Genomic DNA, 27,267 nt, shown 5'->3' on the forward strand with positions numbered 1-27,267 from the left:
GTAAAAATCAATGAAACGACTGAACCCATTGAACGAAAAATATTTAAACACAAATAGAAAAATATGCCAGGGCGTTGGATTAAGGTTCAGAAACCTTCTTACACGTGGATATAGAGATCTATGCCCAGTAGTATGTTACAGGCTAAATCTATCAAAAAATATGAATGTCAAATTATTTATATTAAACTAAGGTTTTTGAATAGTTTTGGGGATTTTTTTTATAAACCACTAGTCAATTGTGGCTTGACTGTTGAGTCATCCGTCGTCATCTCGCTAGTAAATTCACACAGGCGGGCGTCAGTTCACGACTCCACGGCTTTAGTTCGCGTGCACCGGTGATCGAGCGCGGTCAAACTCGGCGCATATTGTAGTTGTTTTTATGTTGTCATTCAAGGCGCTTCGCTAGTGAATAGTGATAAGCAGCAATCAACACTCGAACGCTGGCCGCGCTGCACGTTTCGAAATAATTTTCAAAATCGGGCGCGAATTCGCAATCGTATATTTTAAATTACAATTGTAAGTTAAGGATTGACGGATGACTGAGGTGCCATTACCGTTTCTCTGGAGCCGAGAAACAGGAGTAATGGAGAGCTGTTACAAACTGTACAAACTGATCAACCACACGCTGTTGATGCTGCTGGTGCAAATGTTTTGGAAAGTCAGTCAAATATCGGACTATTTCAAACCAAAGTGAGTACATTGTATGTCACGTGTACATTTTATTCGATTGGTTATCTAATTTTGGGAGTTCAATGTGTGCGCGTTCGATTCGATTGTCCGAGATAAGCATTGTTCAGGTATTGCATACATGAAAACGAGGTGTTTCAAGGGTTTTTTTTTTTATAAAATTACTTCTCTCATATATGTATGTTTTAAAACATTTTTGAGTAATATATTAACGAAGTTAATGGTTACACATTATTCGATGTATTGTTTGAACGCATGACGCACTGATGTAAGTAATTAGTTGAGTCTCGGCAATGTTAAATAATTTATTTGTTGATTGTGATAATATGTTTTGTTTGATTTTAGTTTCATGTTTTTTCTTGATAGATTCAAAGAATACAGTGGATCTATTCATATTACTTATATTATACGAAGTAGATAATAATGACAAAATAAAAAATGTAATTAAAACATACTGTACCTATGTACGTTACTATATCCACATTACCGTATGTTAATATTTGTATATAAAAACTACTTAGGTATACAGTTTTAAAAAAACGTCCATGAAAACAAGTTGTTATGTACTACGAAGGCATTAAAACTCGTTTTCGTATTAAAGACTAAAGTTATAAATTTAAAATAATAATCACGTTTCGTTTTCATATGTCACGACGAACCCAAACTCTCATACCTATGTATATCAACGATGTTTTAAATTTGTGTAACTAATTTAAGAAGAAATATATAAAATACTTACTGTTATTGACTTACTAAGACAATAGCTACTACCTTACCCTATAGTATGTCGTAGTAAATATAAATTTTTAACGCAAAACACATTCACTCACGGAATTCCCATAAAAGTCGATGCAGTATCGATTTGAAGAAAACAGTTATTATCTAGTATTTCGCATCGAATTATAAATACCCTACATACGATTATGTGATATACGATAATAAAGACTTTTTTATGTTTTTTCATGACGACAATCGTACTAGCGTATGTAAAGCTTTCGCGTTTTTTTTCAATGCTACATTTGACCTGCATCGTTTATAACGTAATGCTGATAACATGCATATGCAATATAATAGCATATGCTTTATACCATCTCAGTCTTAATATTTTACACAATAGAACATCGTTTAAACCAAACTCCATTATTAGTAATTTTGTCTTAAGTTATACGCAAATAACTAGGTGTGTACCGACTATAAAATTATCGAAAAAAACGCTTTTCTAAAACGAGCCTTCTTAAAAAATTTATATCAATAGATAAAACTAACAATACCTCAAAATTTTTTTACTTTATCATTGTGATACAAAATGAAATTATTAATACATTTTAAGCCCACTAATATAGGTATATCAAACCTTTTCTGTAATACATCGACGATAAGATGAGATCATTTCCTTTTATATTTAGTGATGTAAATACGAGCATATAGCAAACATTTAATCAATATTGATAAACAACGAATTTCTACAATAATGTTATATTGTTATGCATTTAATGTTTACTTTGTCTATCGACGATTTATGAATTAACATGTTTACTGTTTGTAATTTAAATATTAAAAACAATAAATCTTTAACAGATTGACTCATTATTAAAGAATGGTTTAAAGATATTATAATATCATACTTTTGATAGTTTTGTGTCCTTACACGTTTCGGAAAAAATACAGTAAAGTTAAATTTATAAACAGAAAGTGATAGATATTTTTTTTATATGTACAATAAGGCCTTAATTTATATTGCGAAATACATTAAAATTGGTACAGAAGGTCTGTATGAGTTTAATTACAGTTACAGTTAAAAGTCCGTCAGAAAACCTTTTCTGTGGTTTCTATACTGTGACAAAATAACGCCCAACCTTTTAAGCATCACTGGTGTGTAATGAAATAGTGCTTTCAAAACAGCAAGAAATGTATAAAAGCTTCGAACTTTTTCCAGTACGATGTTGACAGTTATATAAAAAAAAAATGTCTAATACTAGTTTGTTTACGGAGTTTGTAAATCTGTTGGAACTAGTATCTAGAAGTACTGAACCTTTGAAAATTCTTTTATCAGTAGAAAACTACAATAGTCGTGATTGTCATAGACTGCAAAAAAAAAGTTTAACACTCTCAAATATTTCTAACATAATAAAATAATATTTCATTACTAACATATCGCTTATTAAAATACCGGAAATCAAGAGTCAGGCCATGACTGGTCAGTGATTATATACCCAGGTAGTTAAGCCTGCATAATTTTGTTTGAATCAAAGTACGTTGGCGTTTATTACAAATCGCAGACTTTAAAGGCGAAGACTTCGTGCTTGTATCAGTATTTTATACAAAATAATGTGTCAGGTATTATAATGATAGGGTAACGTAATATTTATTGGAAATTGAATTTTAGGAACTTAGAAAAATATACATATATCAAAAATACAATTTTTATTTAGGGACACACAAAACATCCAATGGTTCTTTGCTGCCCGTGCCTATTTTACACATTATTACCTTACATTTTACATTTACATTTACATTTACATTTTTACCTTTCTATTTCAACGATTTACGTCTTATCTGAAGCGACTTTATTTTATAGTAATGGTATGCGTAAGATAGTAAGAATATAATATACTAGCCGACCCGTGCCCACTTCGTTGGGCGTTAATTATTATTATATTAACCAAATATCATACTTTAAAGAACAAATTTTATAGCACTTAAATAAATAATATGTTGCTCCAACGCCATCTATCAAAAATTGAGAAAACGTCGCCGATAGACTAAATTAATAACGTCGAAAGACTAATAAATTGTTTTCAATAGATGGCGCTAGTTTATTTACCATTTTGATATTATATTTTAATATTTTTCTTATTCACTGGATTTTTGTTCAATTACAATAAAATATAGCCTATGTCACTCCTGAATAGTGTAACTTTCTGTTAGTAAAAGAATTTTCATGATCGGATCAGTATTTGCGAAGATTACCTCCTACATACAAACGAAGTTATAAACTTTACCTCTTTATAATATTAGTATAGAAGTATAAGATATTAAATATTATACATATTTACAGTTCACAACTTAATAACTAAATATTTACAGATAGTTTTGGTATAAAAAAAGATTTTGCTAAGATTAATTTATTACTTATTTTACATATCATACTAAAATTTTACAATTTTTCAATGTTTCATTTTTGACAGGGATTTTATTTATAAATATCATACTTCAGAATAATCTACCTCAATGCTGTCAAACCATGATATTTCAGCGTTTCAACCATGACATTTTCAATGGGAATGCAATCTCACCGTTCACCTGAATTAGTTGTCCCAGTAACATTTAGATATTATGGTTTTGTTAAGTTCCGTTTGCTGCGTTTGCTACCTTGAAAGTTAGATTACTTGAGAAAAAAGTTGAAGAAAACTTCTAATATCGGGCATAAATAATTAATAGTGTTCGAGTACTTGTATTTCTTGGAATTGTATAAAATATTCATGATACAATGTCACCAAAGTTCCGAAGTGTTTTTAAACTTACCTCTGGATTCTTATTTACTTACTAAAACTCTCTCTTAATATTACAATAATTGCAATCTCTTTTATACTAAAAGCCTAAATTTAAGCGTATTTATTTGTAGTTATATTTTCTATATTGACGATGAAAAATTATTTAATTTATATATTCAAAAATAAGAAATAAACATATATGCATCCTTATTAATCATACGTTTAACTTTCCTGAGTCTACAATTTTTCTTTTAAATTAAAAAAAAAATCATTCCCTCTTCTCTGCAGTTGAACTGTACTAGTATATTTTAATTTAAATATTAAAAGAAAGTAGTCAGTTTAAGGTAAATAGGTGCAGTCCTAGTAGTTGCTTAATTAAATACACACCCGTGGCTCGTACCAGTGTTGCCATATATATATATAGGTACAAATGTAAGAAAAGAACTTACTTTCTTTCAGTGAAAGCCTGTCTACATGGCGAGACAAACGCTGATGATAATTATTATAATTGAAGATGACTAACATTTACATAAACAAACGATAAAAAATACCCAACTTGATATTTTTTTTATTATTAACACTAAGCAATGATAAACGATATTCAGCGTATTTAAAGTACAAACAACATATTAATAGAATAATAATATAAAATTAGTATTGAAGATTAAATTATATTATTAATGATAATTGGTAAACATAGTCAGTATTGCGACGAAATGAGAAATAACTTAATAGGTAAATTATATTATTTTATATTTTAATGAACAGTGCTGACGAATTTACGATTAACGTTACTATGAAAATCGCTCCACACAACTAATTTTATTTTCTTCAAAAATATTTCAAAAAGTTTTTTTTTTCTAAAACTTTCGTGTATATAAAAGGTATCGCTTTGATCATCTACAAAAATATTTTGAACAAACAGTTAACGTAGTTTTATTGATATATAAATGACTATATGAAATGTAAAATGCTATGACATCGCTTATTATAATTTTTACTTTCGCCAAAATAAATAAATAATTAAGTTATTTATAAGGAACTTCATTTATAGTCGTTTCAACAACGTGTCATCGTGACTTTGTTAAACATGGAGTCTCACTTTCGTTTATTTCAAACGTAGATAGCACTTTAAAATAAATCTTTAACAAATATTGAATTAAGAAATGATCTTAAGATATTCATGATGAAATTTTATTGAATTTACTTAATAACGAATATGGAATTTTACAAGAAATAAAACCCGTCATAGACAACTCTTTTGTTTATTCATATACTATATATATATATATAAAAACATAAATCTTTATCGCCGAAATTGAATTCTGAACAACTGCACCAAATCGTAGGTAATAACGCCGTCTACGCCGTCGGGTCTTAAAAATAATTTATAAAGCATTTAAAGCATAAAACACAATGCCATAAACTAGTTACTGTACGAGTACATACAACAAGAAATTTATTCAAATCATTTCGAATTTCGGTGTCACGGAGTCGGAGTTTCTTACGAAACATGGACACGACGTGTTTTTAGAAGCTAGGAAGCGTTTTGGCATAGGGATGTGCTGGGTACGGGACGGTTAGATCCACATCATTACACCAGATGGGTCTAAACTCTAAAGTGGAGACATTGCGAAATTGAACGTTGAGATGTTGAAACATTGATCGGAGAGCCTGTCGGACCTTGAAACGGTTCGACCCCCTTAAAAATATGAAATATTCAAACCACAACCCTCGGAGCAGAAAGCACTACAAAAGTCACTACAAACTGCGCCAACGGGCTAGTCAAAATGTTTGTACAGTAAAGAGTATAAATAAAAAATTGATTATTAAGTATATTATTTATTCGAATCATAATATAAAATACATTATATTCCACTTAAAGATGCCGTGACAACAGGGTTTTATCAAATTGGGTTAATTTGTAATACATTTAAGGTATCATGACTAAACTTGGCAAATTATGAAAATGTTTCACAATAATAAATTAAATAGATTAAAGTAATAGTATTAAAATACATTTATTACAAAACTAGGCATACGGCGTATTTTCACTTGGATTGAATTTTGATACTAATTACTCGGTCACCAACCCGCCTACCCAGCGTGGTGACTATGGACAAAACACATAAGTTCACGCCATTTTTGGCTTGAGCTTGTGGAGATCTATGTCCAGTAGTGGACTGCGATAGGCTGATGTTATGATGATGATGACTAATTACTCGCTTCTTAGGCTTACATAATGTCTAATTTCATTTTACCTTCTCTAATAAGTAGATTATCCAAGGCAAAAGAATATATTATATATCTCTAGTAAATTCTAAAACATACAAATTAAGAAAAACTAATTAGTATAACTAGGACTTAATATTCTACACTGACTTACATACTTTACTTTAACTTGACGAGTTATCGATTTTTACAAAGAACAATTGCCATCTGACCTCCATAAACCATGGAGGCAAACTATCAACCATTAGACTAGGAGTATTTCCCCATTAAGAGTAACGATCGTTGGCAGTGCTTGGGAACAATGGGGACAGACGACTTCATGTACTATTCGAGGGATGGTACTTGTACTAGTAAACATCCGCTCATAGTGGGATCGAACCATTTCATCAGAAAAGTGAGCTAGATTGTCAGTAAGACTTAGTCTAGTAGCAAAGTATGAATAATCCGAACTAAAGTCAGATTAAAAGTTTGCCAGCTTTGAAACGAAACTCTTCTTGTTAAAATAAATAAACAAGCAAACTTTACAGCAATATAATATTACCTTATTTTAATTTGAATTCGTCTTTGATCTTACTCTAAGACGAACAATGGCTAGATAAAAAAAGAAACATTGAACATGTCCTGAGCAACCGAGATAACCCTGAAACACTAAGAATAACCAGCAAGAGTTAGAGTATGCTACGAAAATGTAAAAGATTTTTTCATACATAAATTTTAGATTAAACGTATCGTAACTATTCACGAAGTTTTCATTATAGTTTTCAATTTTCAATTAACTTAATGATGTAAATATTTGAGTGTATTATTTTTCTATAAACGTCTTAAATTATTTTAGTAATATAGTTTCATTGAAATACTTACTAATACGCTAAGAATATTTTTATTATTTATTTTTTAAAGTGGTTATTAACGTCGTAAAAAACGATTGTTCATATATATTAATTATAAATTTTCTGCTCATATTGCTATCTAAACTAAAAGATTTTATTATATAACTATAAATGAAAAAAAAAAACATAAACATGAATAATGAGACAAACTAAATAACAACTAAATTACAAAAATAAAGAGTGTTGACATGACTGTGAGTGATACACCTACAAGTATATTTTAATAAAACAGAAAAATAAACGTTAATTAGCTTGAAATTAAATATTCGAATACTTAATGAAGTTATAATTGGGATATGGCTTTATTGTCTACGCAGATATAGAATTACGTTTACTGTTTTTAAGTTTTCGTAAAACAACAGGTAAATAATGTTTATGTACATACTAATGGAACTACTTTTATACTAATGGAACAATTAAATACCGATTAACAATAAATAAATCTGATTGTACAAAAAAGAGTATCGTAGCTATCATGTTTAGAAAATAATCGAATATGCTTTTTACACTTTCACGGCTATACCATTGAATGGATTTTGATGAAATTTTATACAAACATAGAATATACATTGGAAAAGGAAATAGGCTACTTTTTATGGCGACAAAAAGGCTTGAAGGGAGGCTACTAACTAGTAATTGAATGCAGACAAGCTGCGCATACCAACTAGTACGAGTAAGTTTATTATGTTTCTAGAAAGAACAACGAAACTTCCAGTACTTGTATAGATGATGAGTATCGACAATTTCATGTGTAATATTACCAAGTGTGGTTTCACCTTTTTGCGTTTGATTGGATCGCAATCATTGCTATTAAAGGCTAAAAATAATATGTGAGTAATCGTGTGTTTGCAAATGAAGGTCCCTGGCGGTTACTTCCGAGTTGATGATTAATGTTTTTAAAATGGCCTCAAGCTGAGAACAGAACTTTCTTTAAAGTAAAATAAACTTATCGAGCACGATCTACTATTCATACAACGGGAATAACACAACTTTTTGATATATAATATTATCTACAAGATATAGATTTAAATTAAATTAATATTTATAATGAAAATGAATTATAATACTCGTAAAATATATAAAATAGATATACATATATACCAACGTATAAATAACCTTTTTTGACGAATGTGTAGTTTATTCAGACCCATCTAGAATATTTGTTGCTTTTTTCTATTACTTTTGCCGGTATTATTGCGTCGCTTTCAAAACTAACGCAATAAAACAATTCTTTCTAAATAATCAATTTCTTGATTGATCCAATTATCCTCATCATTGGAAAAATAACATAGCCATCAATATAATTTTTTAGGTTATCTCAAAGATATACTAACATTTGTATATTTATAGTTAACAATCGTTACACACACTTACTACCTATACTCCATTTTTTTTTGAAAATTATTGATTTATTGCGCAATAAATTCGTACCCAGACTATACCTTGAAAACGTAGTAGTAGTTGACTTTTTCGCATAAGTAATTCCAAGCGTCGCATATTTTATCTCTAATAGAAGGTAATGCTTGTATCATGTCGGTATTTTATTCGTTTCCGTGTTTTATCTTCATTTAGCATTAAGTTGATTCAAGTGCATTACGTTTAACATTAATTTCCTGTTGGCCTAACACATCACACATACTTTTATCAATATATTAATGGCCCTATTTCATCCGCTGCCGGTAACGCTATTTGACAGATGACGGTATTCAATGGATTTATGATATAATATTATTTTAATCCACCAAATTCCCCTATATTTATGGCATTATTCTAATTGCAATTGGGAATCTAACGCCGAGTTGTACGAAACAAAATTAAAATTTATGTAGAGATTAAACTAATTTAATCACAAGAATTTCATACAATTCTTGCGATTAAATTAGTTTAATAACTACTTAAATTTTAATTTCTTTTCGTGCAACTCGCCGTAAAAGATGTAGTTTCTTAATTGAGGCGACCTAGGTCTTAATTGCCTATTCTATCTCCTGATTTTAAAATTAATTTGTAACTTATGCGCAGTATAATATTTATCCACAACAGAAAACAGACCCTAAAAAATATGTTACTAAAACGATGACTTATTCCGTATTCCATGCGCACAATAAGAACGTCTTATTACTAAACAATTACCGCGACAATTTATTACCGGATGTATTTACTTAAAGTATTTCGTGCAGACATTTAAATTTTCAATAGCTTTTACCTTCACAAAACACAAAGCTAAACAAAATACAATACAATGTACCTAACAAAAATAGAGTTATTAGTGTAATGAAGTGTTTAAATAATAAAAATTGTGGCGACATCTATCACGCGAAATACGAACGACTATGAAACTACGTAATTAGAGAAAAACTGACGTATGCTACATCGCGCTATCAGAGTTTTCAAAGTCATTAAGTATATATACAAGATCCCGACAACAACCGTCGGGGCGTTAGCCCGCCAGACACAACTTCCGTCTGGTGGAGGATCCTCCCTTTTCGATGGCGGACGTGATTCTTCACACTACGTTTCACACGCATCGCTAAAAAATAAAAAATTTAAAAAGCTTTATTTTTATGTTGTGTAGTGTAATAGTTTATTATTGCTGACCTATTACGTTTCAGATAAAATTTACTTGAATTTTTTTAACGGCTCCCCCTGTGTCGGAGGTAAAACGAGTAGTGTTCTATTGTGTTAAATAAACACCAAAATCTACAATAATATATAAATCTACAATTATTACGTTCCCAATTTATAAATTTATTATGATAGACTGGCAGAAGAGCAACAGAATCTTAGTAATATTATTCAATTACACAGTGAGTGCGGAATTCTAATAATGATAAAAAAAAATAAAGATTGATTAATAGAGGTTATAGTGATAATAAAAAAGCTATTTATATCATAACATACTTAGGCGATGTCATTTCATGTATTCTGTAGTAACACGACCATAAACTCGATTAAAACTGTTCTTAAAGAATAACAGCTACACTTATATAAAAGTATTAAAATAATTTATCGTTCTTCGTAGTAGCGCATTGGATTAAATCCAAATGTTCTAGTTGTTAATAGCGTGGGTCAAGTTCAAACCGATAATTTCGTGTAATGAAGTACCTACTATTTGTAATTTGTAATCGATTATTCGCTTCGCTGGTTGCGTTAATTGACATTTAACTCGAAATATATTCACATGAAATCAAGTGAAAATTTTAATTTCATTATTCAAGTAGGCGTCAAAAGATGTTTTTAGCCCGTTAATTTGACAAATTATAATTATATTGGTCTTTAGTATTTTTTTTTAAATAAAGCAGCTTCCATTACTGCCTGCTAATTCTGCAGAGAGAAAAAATGTCAATTATTATTAAACCACATCAATGTTTTCTTTCGTATTACGTAACATTTAGATTAAATTTTGATGTAAATAAATATGATTGCGCCTTTCGTTCTATAAAAGTTTCTATGACGTCAATACAAATAATATTCAATGTTTTAAGACGATCGAATTCTTTTACAAATGACTTTCATCGTCCTACTGAGCGTTGAAGTAATTTGTCTTTATAATTTAATTATTTTTATCAACTTGTATCTACAAAAAAAAACATATGTACGTAATATTAAACAATGTAGGTCTTAATATTAATTTAATGTATAATCAGACAAGCTATACGGTTTCCCCATGCTTGAGTTTATAGTTACGATTTTTCTTTACAAACTAAAGCACATTTGATAGGTAGGTTTATATTCCTCAATAAACTAACGATGTACATCTTTTTGTGCTGTGTGGTTACGGTAGTTAGAATATAGCCACCCCCTCTCTTCCCGTGGGTGTCGTAAGAGGCGACTAAGAGGTAACACAGTTCCACTACCACCTTACTTAAACTTAAAAAGCCGACCGATGGCAGGATAAACATCCAACTGCTGGCTTTGAAATACACAAGCTGAAGACGGGCAGCAGCGTTTTCGGTGCGACAAAGCCAGTTTTTTGGCGCTTACTTGTGGAAACCTATGTCCAGCAGTGGACTGTATTAGGCTGAAGTGTGTGTGTATGTGTATTCATCTTTTTTTGGTTAATCAGCAATTCACTTAAAAACTAGAAATATATGTTAAAATAAAAGTACTTTTATCATAAATCAATTTTTTTAGCCGTTTTACGCTTTTGAACATCATTTGTATTCGTTCCATTTGGCACTCATATTGTTTTCATATTTCTGTTTATATTTACCTGTTTAAAGCAATGTGCTCTACATTCTACATCTTAACATAAAACAATTCATTATTTATAGATACAATTCCAGGTTTAAAATAAGATTAAGCTATGAATATTTACAATTTTTGTTTTTACAGTACTAGACGACCCATTTTTCAATTGGGGTTTATAATCAAGATTGTTTTTGGATGTTTTGCGAAACTCTTCAGTTTTATTATAATAGCAAATTAAAATATAGTAGATGAATTCAAAATAATCTTTTAATATACAAACAAAGACGTGTTATTACAAGATATTTAATTTTAAATAAAAATTATTTTATTTATAAACGCTTAGTGTTTGCATTACTGGCTGATAATAAACAGGTTTTGATTTATTGTGTAGGAAGTCATGCAGATATGCATATTTTGATTATAAACGCTGGCAGAGTAAAGAGGAAATTACGTTTTTACAATTTAGATAACTAAGCAAAATAATATAAATAAATAACCGAACTTTATATATTTTGAATGCCTCGGAGAGCACGTTAAGCCATCGGTCCCGGTTGTTATCATGTACACCTGATAGCGATCGTTACTCATAGTAGAGAATATATCCGCCAACCTGCATTGGAGCAGCGTGGTGGATTAAGCTCTGATCCTTCTCCTACATGGGGAAAGAGGCCTATGCCCAGTAGTGGGGTATTATAGGCTGAAGCGTATATATTTTGAAATACGAAAGGAACGAAAAGTCTAAAATGTTCATGGTTGACACGAACGAAGAAGAAAAAAACACAAAACCTATGAAAATTTAATTTGAATTTAGAACAATAACATTAGAATTTGAAAACCTCATAAAACTCACTACTAAGCGACATTTGGTATTTATTCGTAAATAATAATATTAAAAAAAAACTGATAATCCTTACAAAACATAAACTTGCAAGGTATTTCGATTTTTTTGATGAGAAGTATATATTTAGTGATTTAGGTAACTAGTTTACCGTCTGCGGTTTAAACTTTTAGGCTTTTCCGTTTTGTCTATTTAAATTTGGACTATGTAGTCACGTAACATACATTACACATATTAGTGATAACGTAACTCTTCTGGTGAAAGAATTTTTCTGGTAAAAAAAATCGGTTGTAGTATTGATCTTATCCAATACAAATGAAAAATCAAAACTTTATTTTTCATAATATTAGCATAGAATTAATTTATATGAGCTATAGATTTAATTTTATATCTGGACGCAAAAATATAATTTTCCAGCCTTGATCTATTTTAAAGAAAGAGCTGTAATACCGCCTATTTATATAGACCTAGTCTATTAGAAATACTATGTTATAAAGCTATATTACAAGTCTTGACTCTTAATTAGCTCACAGTTGCGTTACAGGCGACCTTAGATATACTATACTAATAGAGGATATTAATTTATGTAGAATTTTACGAAGGTGATTTCTTGTAAAAACACTTGTTCTATCAGACGAATTAATGTAAATAACGTTTTCATAAATGTTGTACAGTTGAGGTATTTTATGTTTATTACATTCTATTTAAAATTCTGTGCGAAACAAAAATAAACGGGACATAGGTACGGAGCGATGATAGAGCAAAAATGTTCCTCATTTCTAACAATAACTTTATAATACTGTGAGCATAAAAGTATATTCTATATAATTTCATTTGAAATTAAATTATTGAATATTAGATATTTAATAATTCATTATAGTTTTTATTTCAATGAGTTTCGGATTACTTTTTTAAGTTTAATTTCTTGGAAGAATAAATAAACTTTTCTTAACGCGCAAAAGTATCTGATATACAATTGAAATGCATTTTAAAGAAACAGGTAAATTTAACGTTAGTAAATATAATTTAAATAATAAATAGTAGTCTTAAAAACAATAGAAAATCTATATTTATAATTTTGGCATCACAATATTAAGTAACAGTAAGCGGTGCCAAATCAATTCGAAAGCTCATTTTAGTATATCTATAATATAAAAATGAGTCGCTGAATGTGTTGCTAAGCGCAAAACTCGAGAACGGTTGGACCGATTACGCTAATTCTTTTTTTTAAATATTCCTTGAAGTATGAGGATGGTTCTTACGGAGAGAAAAATTCTGAAAAAAAAAATTTAAATTTCCTGAAAAAGTCTAAAAACAACACTTTTCTATACTCCTATACAAAAGATTTGTGATAATACTTAAAAGTCAATTTGAACTTTAATACCATACGATAAAGTTTGTGTTAGGCGATACAAAGTTCGCCGGGTCAGCTAGTATTACATAAATTAGAATTGTAAGTGTATTTCCACGGCTTTTTTATAATTTTTTGTCATTAAACAATTCTGATAAAAAATGTTATAGGGTTAAGTTTAGTGTTGTTATAAAAAAAAAACAACCGTGGTAATTAAAAAAAAAAAAAAAACTTCGACATTCGACGATCTTTAGTTCACTCTTATTTTTCATTTCTAGTACCAATAGAGCTTGCTGCCTACGGCTTTGCGCGGGTGGCTTACTAGATTTTTGTTGTTCCGTATTCTTTCGTTCAAATATTAAAATATAGCCTCCGTCACTCAGTGATAACGTAGGTAATTCTACAGTTGAAATTTTTTTTAAATCGTCCCAGTAGTGTTTGAGTATTAAAACAAAAAAAAAACCTCAAATCTTCCTTCTATATAAATATTAGTCTAGATAGTACATAGACAATAATTATCGCATTTTCTCAAAGCAATAATTGTACTCTTTGTATATATTCCTATTATATAATATCGTAATAATATAAAATATATGATTATGTACATGTGAAAAATACTTCGTACTTGGTACGAAGAAGTACTAGGAATATTTAAGTGAGTAACTAATTAAATAACTGATACGTTTATCACAAATATAATTTGTAACTTAAAAGTAAATGAGCAATATTCGTTCTTTATAAGATTATTATATAAATTTCTCATAAAAATTAAGAATTATACTCATTATAATATAATTTTGTACATGTAATATAAACTATATATATTTTTATACAGGCGTAATAAAAATAAACTTCTACATGTGTGCTAGGCGTAAAACTCGATATCGGTTGCATTGTGTTAGCTAATTATCGTTTTAAAGTTTACAATACTTTGTAGAAGGTCCTTGTGGAATGATTTAAAAAAAGTAACGATTATTTCAACTTTGACAGTTCGCGAGATAGAACAACGTCTGCAGTGTCAGCTAGTATTCTAGTATTAAGCAAACAACTAGAAATATCAACGTAATAAATTTTTTTTCCTTATGTGATAATAAGTACATTTAAACACTACTTGTAATATTGAATGTACTTAGATAACATTCTAATGTGTAGGTATTGTTGGTTTACCCTCTATGAGTTACAGTAAGGGAACCAACACAATAGATGATGTAACTTGTCTTTTATCTTTTCACTAGCTGTACCCTGCGCGCGTTGCTACGTTTTTTATTTTATTTTATTCATTTGGTCGTACCAACTCAGAAAACTTTGTGGGCTCATGCACAACGCTTTGCTGAAGATCATGACATGATTAAATGTATAGTTTACGGATATATATATATATATATATATATATATATATATATATATATATATATATATGTTTGTCTGTATGTCCTTTAGAGATATATGTGTATAAATTGAATTTCAATTAAAATAAAGATTTGAAATCATTCTTCATACATTCAATTTATATAACTAATTTATTCTTTTGTGCTTTATATGAATGTAATAAATGTAATCTAACATACTTATTACGATTATATAGGTATATGAATTACATAATTTAAAGTGTGTGTGTTACACATCATGAACAAATTCTGCTAGTGTTAAAATATTTTTTAAATTCTTTTGCGTTTTATGATTGTAAAATCAAATTTAATCTTACATACAGGTATATGAATTACATAATATACATAGTATATGTGTTATATATAGATATCACATTATAACATAACGTTCTCATATCAGACGAGTCATTGATCTTGGTTATTTTCGATAGAACCCATTTAATTTATCGTTCAATTACTTCGAATTGTTAAGTCGAACATCAAACTTTGTATTCAAATAATAGAACGGAGTTCAATTACAGCACGTATACGTATATATAGGTATGATATCTTTATTACTTGAATGTTTATTTACCAAAAAAAAAATGATGCTGATACACCGGCTGTTACCTATAAACTCAAGCATTAATTTGCTTGCTTTAGGTACAGACAACAGTGTGTAAAAAAACACATGCTCTAGAGGTATCATTTTTCAAAATCTGTTCTTATGGAAAGTTTATTACAATAAATGTATAGTATTTGCACGGAAAATGAAAGACCGTCATAAAAACCTTCTCGAGCCCACCGCATTAATCCGGTATTGTTACAAAATCTGTTCGTAGCGGACTTTTACTAACTTTAAACTAGATACATCTTAGTCACATTTCATGAGCGGTTTTTGAAATTTCGTGATAATCCAATGGCCTAACGGTTACATTTATTTATATATATAAAGAAGTATGAGTAAATTTATATTTTTTCTAAATCTTTTGCAAAAATATTGTCTTTATAATATTGTTTTTATATAACAATATATGATTCATTTAAAACATTGTTAGAGTTGACTCTCTAATACAATTCTTATTATATGTTATATTACACAAATTACGATACAATAACATAATTATGACACGTGAGTTATTGTGATAAAATTAAGATATAACAAGTATGTATTGTTTAGACACAATTCAGATAAAACTCACTTCTGAGTATTTTGCTTCAATACACGCGAAATAACACGTGATATAAGTATAGATTTCAATAAGAATATTGATAAACGTTAAAGTCTAAAATTTTGATTTGATAACTGATTTTTACTGCGATGCACTTATCATATATCTTAGATAAGGCAAAAATTTTATCTTTATTTATATGCAGGTTAAAAGATAAAAAAGGTTTTTTATCACATTTTTATCAGACATTTATAAACAAAAATCATTTGAATATTTCATACTTTACTCGTAATTAAGAATCGTACAAACTGAAAAAAGCAAATAAATAAAGGTGCTTAAAATTAGGAAAACCTAAAAATAGCGCGAACTCATGTGTTTTGCCCATAGTCACCACGCTGGGCAGGCGGTTTGGTGACCGCAGGGCTGGCTTTGTCGCACCGAAGACGCTGCTGCCCGTCTTCGGCCTGTCTATTTCAAAGCCTGCAGTTGGATAGTTATCCCCCCATCGGTTGGCTTTTTAGATTCCAAGGTAGTAGTGGAACTGTGTTACCCCTTAGTCGCCTCAGACGACAGCCACGGGAGGAGAGGGGATGAAACTGAAACTAGCAGCTAGCAGCCAAAATTAAATGACACTGAAACTAAAAGCCACGCTTTATATCTCTTAAAAAAGCAACAGATTAAGTTGTAACTGTACAGAAATTAGTGACGTTATATCATCTCGCTATGAAAAAGATCTAAAGGGTAAATTCCACCCCTTCTATTTTTTATATTTAAAAACCCAAACAGGGAGGTTAATTCGATATAAAAGCAAAAAATCTATGTCTTTAAGCATGAAATAAGGTTAAAATTTAAATCAAAGGTCGTTTAGAATATTAAAAAACATTAGAAAAAAGGTACAAAAATTAATAATCCACTTTTATTATTTTTTTAATATTGCAATTTCCCTAAGGAGGCAATTATATTGTATTTGTGAAAGTAATCATATCTCTGCTCGTGGACACTACATTTTGTTGTAACTTCGTAGAAACCTTTCTATTACTGTCTAGAAACGATGATAAAATTTTCAAAAGGGATACTCAATCCCTTCTATTTTTTTTTATTTTTTTTTTTTCGCTAAGACAATGCCTATATACTACTTCTTTAAATGTCTATATCTCTGCTCGTGGACACTACATTTTGTTGTAACTTCGTAGAAACCTTTCTATTACTGTCTAGAAACGATGATAAAATTTTCAAAAGGGATACTCAATCCCTTCTATTTTTTTTTTATTTTTTTTTTTTTCGCTAAGACAATGCCTATATACTACTTCTTCAAATGTCTATATCTCTGCTCCTGGACACTACATTTTGTTGTAACTTCGTAGAAACCTTTCTATTCCTGTCTAGAAACGATGATAAAAATTTCAAAAGGGATACTCAATCCCTTCTATTTTTTTTTTTATTTTTTTTTTCTCTAAGACATTGCCTATATACTACTTCTTCAAATGTCTATATCTCTGCTCGTGGACACTACATTTTGTTGTAACTTCGTAGAAACCTTTATATTACTATCTAGAAACGATAATAAAAATTTCAAAAGGGATACTCAACCCCTTCTATTTTTTTTAATTTTTTTTTCTCTAAGACAACGCCTATGTACCATTTCTTCAAATGTCTATATCTCTGCTCGTGGACACTACATTTTGTTGTAACTTCGCAGAAACCTTTCTGTTACTGTCTAGAAACGATGATAAAAATTTCAAAAGGGATACTCAATCCCTTCTATTTTTTTTTATTTTTTTTTTCTCTAAGACAACGCCTATGTACCATTTCTTCAAATGTCTATATCTCTGCTCGTGGACACTACATTTTGTTGTAACTTCGTAGAAACCTTTATATTACTATCTAGAAACGATGATAAAAATTTCAAAAGGGATACTCAATCCCTTCTATTTTTTTTTTATTTTTTTTTTTCTCTAAGACAATGCCTATATACTACTTCTTCAAATGTCTATATCTCTGCTCGTGGACACTACATTTTGTTGTAACTTCGTAGAAACCTTTATATTACTATCTAGAAACGATGATAAAAATATCAAAAGGGATACTCAACCCCTTCTATAACTACTACTAACTAACGAGCAGAGATATAGACATTTGAAGAAGTAGTATATATGCATTGTCTTAGAGAAAAAAAAATAAAAAAAATAGAAGGGATTGAGTATCCCTTTTGAAATTTTTATCATCGTTTTTTGATAGTAATATAAAGGTTTCTACGAAGTTACAACAAAATGTAGTGTCCACGAGCAGAGATATAGACATTTGAAGAAGTAGTATATAGGCATTGTCTTAGAGAAAAAAAAATTAAAAAAAATAGAAGGGGTTGAGTATCCCTTTTGAAATTTTTATCATCGTTTCTAGATAGTAACAGAAAGGTTTCTGCGAAGTTACAACAAAATGTAGTGTCCACGAGCAGAGATATAGACATTTGAAGAAATGGTACATAGGCATTGTCTTAGAGAAAAGAAAAATAAAAAAAAATAGAAGGGATTGAGTATCCCTTTTGAAAATTTTTTCATCGTTTCTAGACAGTAATAGAAAGGTTTCTACGAAGTTACAACAAAATGTAGTGTCCACGAGCAGAGATATAGACATTTGAAGAAATGGTACATAGGCTTTGTCTTAGAGAAAAAAAAAATTAAAAAAAATATAAGGGATTGAGTATCCCTTTTGATATTTTTATCATCGTTTTTAGACAGTAATAGAAAAGTTTCTACGAAGTTACAACAAAATGTAGTGTCCACGAGCAGAGATATAGACATTTAAAGAAGTAGTATATAGGCATAGTCTTAGAGAAAAAAAAAAAAAAAAAATAGAAGGGATTGAGTATCCCTTTTGAAATTTTTATCATCGTTTTTAGACAGTAATAGAAAGGTTTCTACGCAGTTACAACAAAATGTAGTGTCCACGAGCAGAGATATAGACATTTAAAGAAGTAGTATATAGACATTGTCTTAGCGAAAAAAAAAAATAAAAAAAAATAGAAGGGATTGAGTATCCCTTTTGAAATTTTTATCATCGTTTCTAGACAGTAATAGAAAGGTTTCTAGTAGTTACAACAAAATGTAGTGTCCACGAGCAGAGATATAGATATTTGAAGAAATGGTATATAGGCGTTGTCTCAGAGAAAAAAAAAATATAAAAAAAATAGAAGGGATTGAGTATCCCTTTTGAAATTTTTATCATCGTTTCTAGACAGTAATAGAAAGGTTTCTACGAAGTTACAACAAAATGTAGTGTCCACGAGCAGAGATATAGACATTTGAAGAAATGGTACATAGGCGTTGTCTTAGAGAAAAAAATAAAATAAAAATAAATAGAAGGGGTTGAGTATCCGCTTTGAAAATTGTCTTATCTTTTTTTGATAGTAAAGAAAAGGTTTCTGCAAAGTTACAACAAAATGCAGTGTCTATGAGCCGAGATATGATAACTTTAATAAATTTTATTTAATCGTCTGCTTAGAAAAAATGCCCAAAATAAAAAAAAATTAAAGTAAATTTTTTTTTATAATCTTTCTCGTTATTATAAATTACCTTTATTTTCAAATTTTGACCCTATTTTATGCTTAGTAACATTATTTTTTTAGCTTTTATATCGAATTAACCTCCTTTTTTAGTTTTTAAATTTAAAAAAAAAAGAAGGGGTGGTATTTACCCTTTGGATTTTTTTCCATAGTTAGATGAACAAACGATACTAATTTGTGTAAAGTTACAAATCAATCTGTTGTTTAGAAGCAGAGATATAAAGAGTGGCTGCTAGTTTCAGCGTCATGGAGAGGGGGTGGCTATATTCTTTGATGCCATACCCACAAGGCATATAAAACAAATGGAAATATACTATACATATATACATTTACTTTGAAGGGTACGAGCATAGGTATCTTCTATATAATTTTTACGAAAAATTCGCGGACGGAGGAGTATGAAATTTCGCATGCTTTATAGTTTATATAGAAAAGGAAAGCACAATGCAATTTTTTTTTAATTATATACAAAAATAAATTAAATCAATAAAAAAAAACATGACTGCACACTACGATGTATTTGACACACATGCAGATTTCTTATTATTTATTACTCTATACATTTGTACATATTTGTTGGTTTTTAAAGTCTGTGTTAATAATTGAAAACAAAATTATGGTCGATTTTTGACTACTGGGCGACCACAAGTTATAATAGGTAATTATATTTAAAAGTTACGTAGTCATCTAAGTCACCGTTATCATATAATCAATTATAACAATTAATATATTATATATAGTACACAGATTTTTATCAAAATTGTAGTATAAAATACGTAAGTGACAAAAATTAACTGTACATTGAAGAGCATAATTATATTTTTAAAAAGGCGTAACCGAATAAAAAAATTATCTATTTTAAATTCTGTAGACTGTTATATTTTTATGAATTTAGCTAATTACATAATTATTTCTCATTTTTTATGTTCAAATTCAGCTTTATCCTAACTGTTGTATTCGAATTCATTTTTTAAAATATCTGTCCATAGAGTTAGGTCACGGAAGATTCGATTTTCCTTGAATTTGAAGTGACCTTTACCGTATGACGCAGTAGTCACGAACGGTCGACTTTTTGTACACTATGCGCTGTTTATACCTGTGGTTCTATTCTGTTATTAAAATCATGTCAGAATGACAGGTCGGCGGTCAATAAATGACCTCACTGATTGAGCAAATAGTAAGTTTCGTTTTCCAGAATTCCACGCATTGAAAGACCATTGTAAATTTTATTTATTATAAACTTACGCCGAGTTGCAGAAAAAGAAATAAATATTTAAGTAGTTATTAAACTAATTTAATCGCAAGAATTGTATGAAATTCTTGTGATTAAATTAGTTTAATCTCTACTTAAATTTTAATTTTGTTTCGTGCAACTCGGCATTAGTCTACTAATGTGTTGTAATTGTGTAAGTTATAAGTCTAACGTGTTAGTAATCGGAATTCAAGCATTGAAACGCAATTGAAATACGACTAAGAGCTGTGGAGACTTCTTTAGAATGTTAATGCGAATGATTTAAATCAATTGCAAAAGCCTAATTAATAAGAAAAAGTACAATGTATGTATTGCACTTTTATGCAACGTTTAAATTAATGTAAGAACCATTTCATTTTAATTAAAATATTGAAGTAGAGTCGTGAAGAACTTAAACACATTTAATTTCTTTGGTAAAATTTGTTTATACATTTCCACACGATTAAGCTGTTTCATACTATCAAATGTCCCTCGGGGCAATCAATTCAAGAATGAATTTTTCCGCTCGCTGCTTCGCCCCAAGTAAATACACAAATTTGGCTGTTTCATGAAAAAAATTTGAAAATCGATGCAGTAGTTTTTAGGTTTATCAAATACCTACATGTAGAAGTTCAGCAACAATAGTTCATAATTCAAGATGTCTACTAAACTAATTTCTCAAAGCGACCGTCAGCTTCAATTTAAAACAAATTGTTTTACTCAACATTGTGAACCTGATAATAAATTGATACATTTTAATTTATAAAGACTATTTTAACTGTACTTAGCGTTTTATTACATAGATACAATGTAGAGTTAATAGAGCTACCGTGGAGTATCAATTTATATTTATATGTTATATATTAAGGATAATTAAATGGCATTAGGTACTCGTAACTTACGTTTATAGACAGTTTCAACGATACATCAGTCATTGTCATGTACTGACGCTAAAATCTAAGTATGTAAACTCGTTAGGGAATAATTCTTTAAGCTGTTACTATATGATCATCATCATCATTACAGCCCATACAGTCCACTGCTGGACATAGGCCTCCACAAGTTTACGCCAAAAATAACGTGAGCTCATGTGTTTTGCCCATAGTCACCACGCTGGGCAGGCGGGTTGGTGACCGCAGTACTGGTTTTGTCGCACCGAAGACGCTGCTGCCCGTCTTCAACCTGTGTATTTAAAAGCCAGCAGTTGGATGGTTATCCCGCCACCGGTCGGCTTTTTAAGTTCCAAGGTGGTAGCGGAACTGTGTTATCCCTTAGTCGCCTCTTACGACACCCACGGGAAGAGAGGGGGTGGCTAAATTCTTTAGTACCGTAGCCACACAGTACTATATGATCGTAGAGTTAAAACTGACATATAAATAAAACTTCGATTATTTTTAAAACAACTATTATTGAATAGATACAGACAATCCAGGACGACTGTCATACTGAAGTTGTAACTAAACGCGTTCAGAAATAGAAAAAATACACGGACACTAAGCAAGTAATTTATTTTGTAATATAATATGTAAATATAGATTAACCGCGATCTGAATAGCCTTATTTTATACACTTGTTTATGTATCTATTATTATAGATGACGACACACTACTACCGATACTATAAACTTTATTTATAATTCTAAGGGTGTATTGTCTGCCTTATTAGTTACCTAGCGGCCGGCCCCGGCTTCGCATGGGTATTTATCATTAATTTCAAAATTAAAAAATATAATACACACACATAAACCCTTCTATTTGCTTCGGGTTACTTAAAAAAATTATAAGGAAAGTTTGAATATTATTATTTCAATGAACTTTTATTTTTATTTTAATGATTTTTTTGTTAAGAATATTTTAGATAGTTTTTCTACCCCTTGGGTTACTATTGGAGTTTTAGTAAGGATCTCTAATTGTTTTGAAAATATAATACAGCCTATGTCACTCGCGGATAGTGTAGCTTCCTAACAGTGAAAGAATTTTTCAAATCGGTTCAGTAGTTTCTGAGCCTATTCAATGCAAACAAATACACAATCAAATCTTTTCTCTTTATAATACTAGTATAGACTAGTTTAATTTATTATTATTGGAAAAGCATACATGCATGATTACCGATTTCTTAATAGGTTCATTACATTTATTTGAGCCGTAAACATCTAACGAATACGTATACAGCATAGATACAAAAGAGAGGTATACAATTAAACCAAATATAGTACATTAAATTCCTAAACTACATACTGATTAATCAATCGAATAGAAGTGAGAAATTAGCCTTACAGTTGGTCTACAATTTAAACTATAGTTTCCATTTGACCACCATCTTTTCACCATTTTTTCGTATAGGTATATAGCTTGGAAATGGTTTGTACTATAATTAGTTTAATTTAATGGTTTCCGTTTGTATATATTCTTATATATTCGTAAAATTTCAATAATAAATGTATATTCTTGTAAATGCAAAAGCTGTTGCTTTTTTTTCCGTAGCAAAACACTTAACTTATAGATATGTATAACAATAAAACGCTAAATAAATAATGTAAATAAAATATTTAAGCACATAAGACTAAAAATGTTGTATCGGATAATTTATTTCTTACAGATAACGGAAAAGTTTTAGTGACAAAATTACAAACAAAGCTGTTTTTAACAATATACATTATTATATTGTTTAATTTTTGTTTAATGTAGTAAAATTTATATTGTTTAATATTTATCGTTATATATTATTGACTGAATAAATACAGTATCTTTTACTCTAGGTCACATTATAAGGACTATATAACTACATACAAAAATTATGTACGTAAGTATCTCTTCAAAACACATTTTAGATCAAGGGGAACTTGTAAAGAAGGTGGTATATTTTTAATGTATATTGTACAAAACACAATCATTACAAACAGCACGAGCTTCAAATTAATATTGATTATCACATGGACGTAAGCAATTAACACTGTTAATGTAACAATCTTAATACGTTTTCCATAAAACTGTTGAATCTTAATGAGTTAGTACAATTATCAGCTCGTTTTTGTTTTTCATGGAAATTTACCACCAACCACCAACAACTAATCGAAACGAACACAAATACTTAAATTATTATAAAAATTTAATTGGTTTCTTTCTATCGGAACTAATTAAGTATATTTTTACACAATTAATTATTCTTTGATCCTTTATTGCAACTTTAGAATAGCCAAGAACATAATTATCACGATGTTTTTAAAAATCTATACAATCTGTAATGGAAGCCTAATTATATAAGGTGTTCGATTCGTAAATGTACGTGCTCCTTCAAATGAGGGGTTCTGTAAATGTAATAGGGTCACGTTCCACGTAAAAAAATAATTCTAGGCCTAGTTTTAATTTTGACTGTTTAAATAGACTTCTACTTTGACAAACTCGTTCCCCGGTAGACTCGCACGGCTCTAATTTACAACAAAAAACATTCTGCACAAAAAATAATTCGTTTCCATATGCGGTTATATATGTCATTTAATATTAATATTTTACTTTATCGACGTACCCTAAACTAAAGGCTAAGAAAAATAATTGGACGGCTATGCAGATCGAAGTACGTTGCCAGGGTAGCTCTTATATTAAAATAATATAAAAATCAAATAAGGTTTTGGATATTTTTATAACGTTATCTATAATATCTACAGAACCCCCATTTGAAGAAACGTAGCTAGGAGTCGAACAACATATATATATTATATAAGTTAAAATAAAGAAAGATAACTTTAAAACGCTGCAGACAAAACAAATACAGAAGCCGTCAAACCTATTTTGCATGTAAATTTAACTTTGTTTAGTAAAATATTTGCAAGTCATTAGGCACGTGATATGTAGATATTTACTGTGAGGTATATTTAAATGTCTATTAATGTATACCTAATTATATTTGTAAACTCAATATTACTGAGACTGATAAGAATCAATTTCTTCGAATTTATCTCAAGAAAACTGATAAAACCTTGTTGATTTCTTTATTCAAATGCTACTCGCATTCGTTTTATAAGCTACTCTCCTTATTAGAGATATTTTGAAAATGTAATACGTAATAATAAAAAATAATGAAATTATGTGGGACATGGACACCAGGTAGGAACGAAGTTCCTTCGGATAGTATAGAAGCAACACAATAATAAAAAAATGTTGAATTTTATATATATTTTCTAGTTCTAGATTATTTTTTTTATTTTGTTGATTGGTTTTTAATTAAGTACATAAATGTATTTAGAAAATTTAGTATTTAGTTATCACGTTAAAAATAAGACCTAGATGTACGAGGTTGGAACTAAAAGAGTACGTAGTTTTTACCTATGAACACACACATATATATATAACTGCAAACAATAAAAAGAGTTAAAAAGACATTTAACATTTCATCAATGTTTCGTAATAAGTTCAAGGCACTACGATGCGTACATTTTAATTATGAGGAAAATACCGTGTACCTTATTTTTATGTGTCTACAGCTTCTATGAGCTAGTTGATTAATTTTAAGTTATTTTTTGTTTCTTTTTCAGGTCCGTTGAAGACAAAAATAAAGAAGGAGCATTTATGTTCCCACCTCTATCCAAGGAATCAAAGTTCAGACGACACATCAGATCGATGTCAGATGTTCAAAGCAGTACACCTAACCGCCTACCGTTCAGGTCAAGGAAGGAAGTCCATCCCACTCTCACTTACGACTCAGACACGCGTGCGAGAAGGATAGCATCGTATAATCGACAGCGGCTTCAAGACTCCTCGGATTCGAGCGATTACTGCGAAGCCCCAAAGCATCTAAGCATAGAACACAACATCATGAAACACTCTGATTCAATGAGGATTCTCTGATTTATCAAAGATCTGAACGAAGGAGGCTGAACAATCTAGTTCAATGCTAGTTTTTGTCTTTGACCGTATTACTTATTGTAATACGTAGTAATGGACTGTGCAATTCTAGTAAACACGATCCTAGCCCGATCGGTATTTTTAGTGATTTTTATGAGACTGTGGTTCAGATAGAATATAATAATTAACTGCTATTTATAAACTAAAGCCTAATAAAAAAGTGATGTAGACTGTAAGCTAATATTTTAAGATGTAGGTACATACGATAAATGTACGTAAAACTAAAAATCACTACAAAATAATATTTTTATAATGTTCTAAGTCTTAATTTAATTATTATTTACTTTAAGCATTATTGTGCCACCATTTTTTTTTATGATTTCAATGATGCCGATGTATATTTGAAATTAATTATTATTGTTCTTTATTTTTTTTTAAACTAAAATTATAACACAACAATGTAAGTTATAACAAACTTATACAAAAAAAATTTAAAACAAGCTACGCAAGCAGAAATAAAAACACACACATATTTGTTTGCTAAAAATGCTTACCAAAAACATTAATTGCGTGCCTGGTACCAACAGTAATATTAGCAAAGGCTAGTTTGCTCTACGCTCAAAAGATAGTTCGGATTTATTTTGTTGATGAAATAAGTGTCCTTATGGTGATGTGTGGTGGATGGCAAAACAAAATAAATCGACTATTATTTACTAATTCTACTCCACCAAATTTTTTATGTAGTCGCTAAATTAGTCACTAGTCATCTAAACTAAGTAGGTACTAGCCCAGAGCAAACTAGCCAAAGCCAACACAAACAACGTCGTAGAACTTAATCTATTTATTTAAAAATATATAAAATGTTTTTATTTTTAAATTTAGTAAGATTATGTCGTGCCAGCACCGTACAGTATTGAAATCTGTCAATAAATATTTGATTGTACATTTTCGCATTGAAATAAAAAGTATGTTCAAAAGTTATTGTGTATTTTTATTGTGTTATTCTTATATGTATTTATTTATTTTTATTTTCAAAGTCCCCGTGTAATTTTCCAGTAAATAAAACTAAAAATTCTGAACCTGATCTAAAAATGTAATAAATAAAAACGTGTGAGTAATATTTGTAAATGCATTCATTCATTTTTTATTCGACTTCTTGAAACAGAGATATGGAAATAATTTTAAATACGTTAAAAAATTTCATAATTACATAGATAAAATTTTTTGAAAATTGAAATCATACAGATCAAGTAATTTAGAAGCCTGATCTATTTTAGAGGTACAGTTACGAACATGTCCATTCTTACCACGAACACGGAACCAGGAATACGAGTTTGCATCGAATTGGCAGGTTGCAAAAATAGTCAGTCATAATATAATGACAGGTGAACTTCTGCTAAAGAAAGCTCTAGAA

The 27,267-nt window shown here is 29.6% G+C and overlaps 1 protein-coding gene across 1 annotated transcript; it reads left to right on the top strand.

Annotated features, from left to right (window-relative positions):
* The first annotated feature begins 305 nt into the window (after window positions 1-305).
* Window positions 306-26,089, top strand: LOC123659994. Its single transcript, XM_045595144.1, has 2 exons — window positions 306-690; window positions 25,544-26,089. The coding sequence occupies exons 1-2, from the start codon at window positions 536-538 to the stop codon at window positions 25,854-25,856; spliced, it is 468 nt and encodes a 155-aa protein (XP_045451100.1). The 5' UTR covers window positions 306-535; the 3' UTR covers window positions 25,857-26,089.
* Window positions 26,090-27,267: the final 1,178 nt, after the last annotated feature.

Source organism: Melitaea cinxia, chromosome 14 (genome assembly GCF_905220565.1).
Source record: "Melitaea cinxia chromosome 14, ilMelCinx1.1, whole genome shotgun sequence".
Lineage (NCBI taxonomy): Eukaryota > Metazoa > Arthropoda > Insecta > Lepidoptera > Nymphalidae > Melitaea > Melitaea cinxia.

Excerpts from the sequence above, each read along its gene's own strand:
- LOC123659994 (XM_045595144.1), top strand. The coding sequence starts at position 536 with ATGACTGAGGTGCCATTACCGTTTCTCTGGAGCCGAGAAACAGGAGTA. Across the intron at positions 691-25,543 it reads TCGGACTATTTCAAACCAAA|GTCCGTTGAAGACAAAAATA; the intron begins GTGAGTACATTG and ends TTTCTTTTTCAG.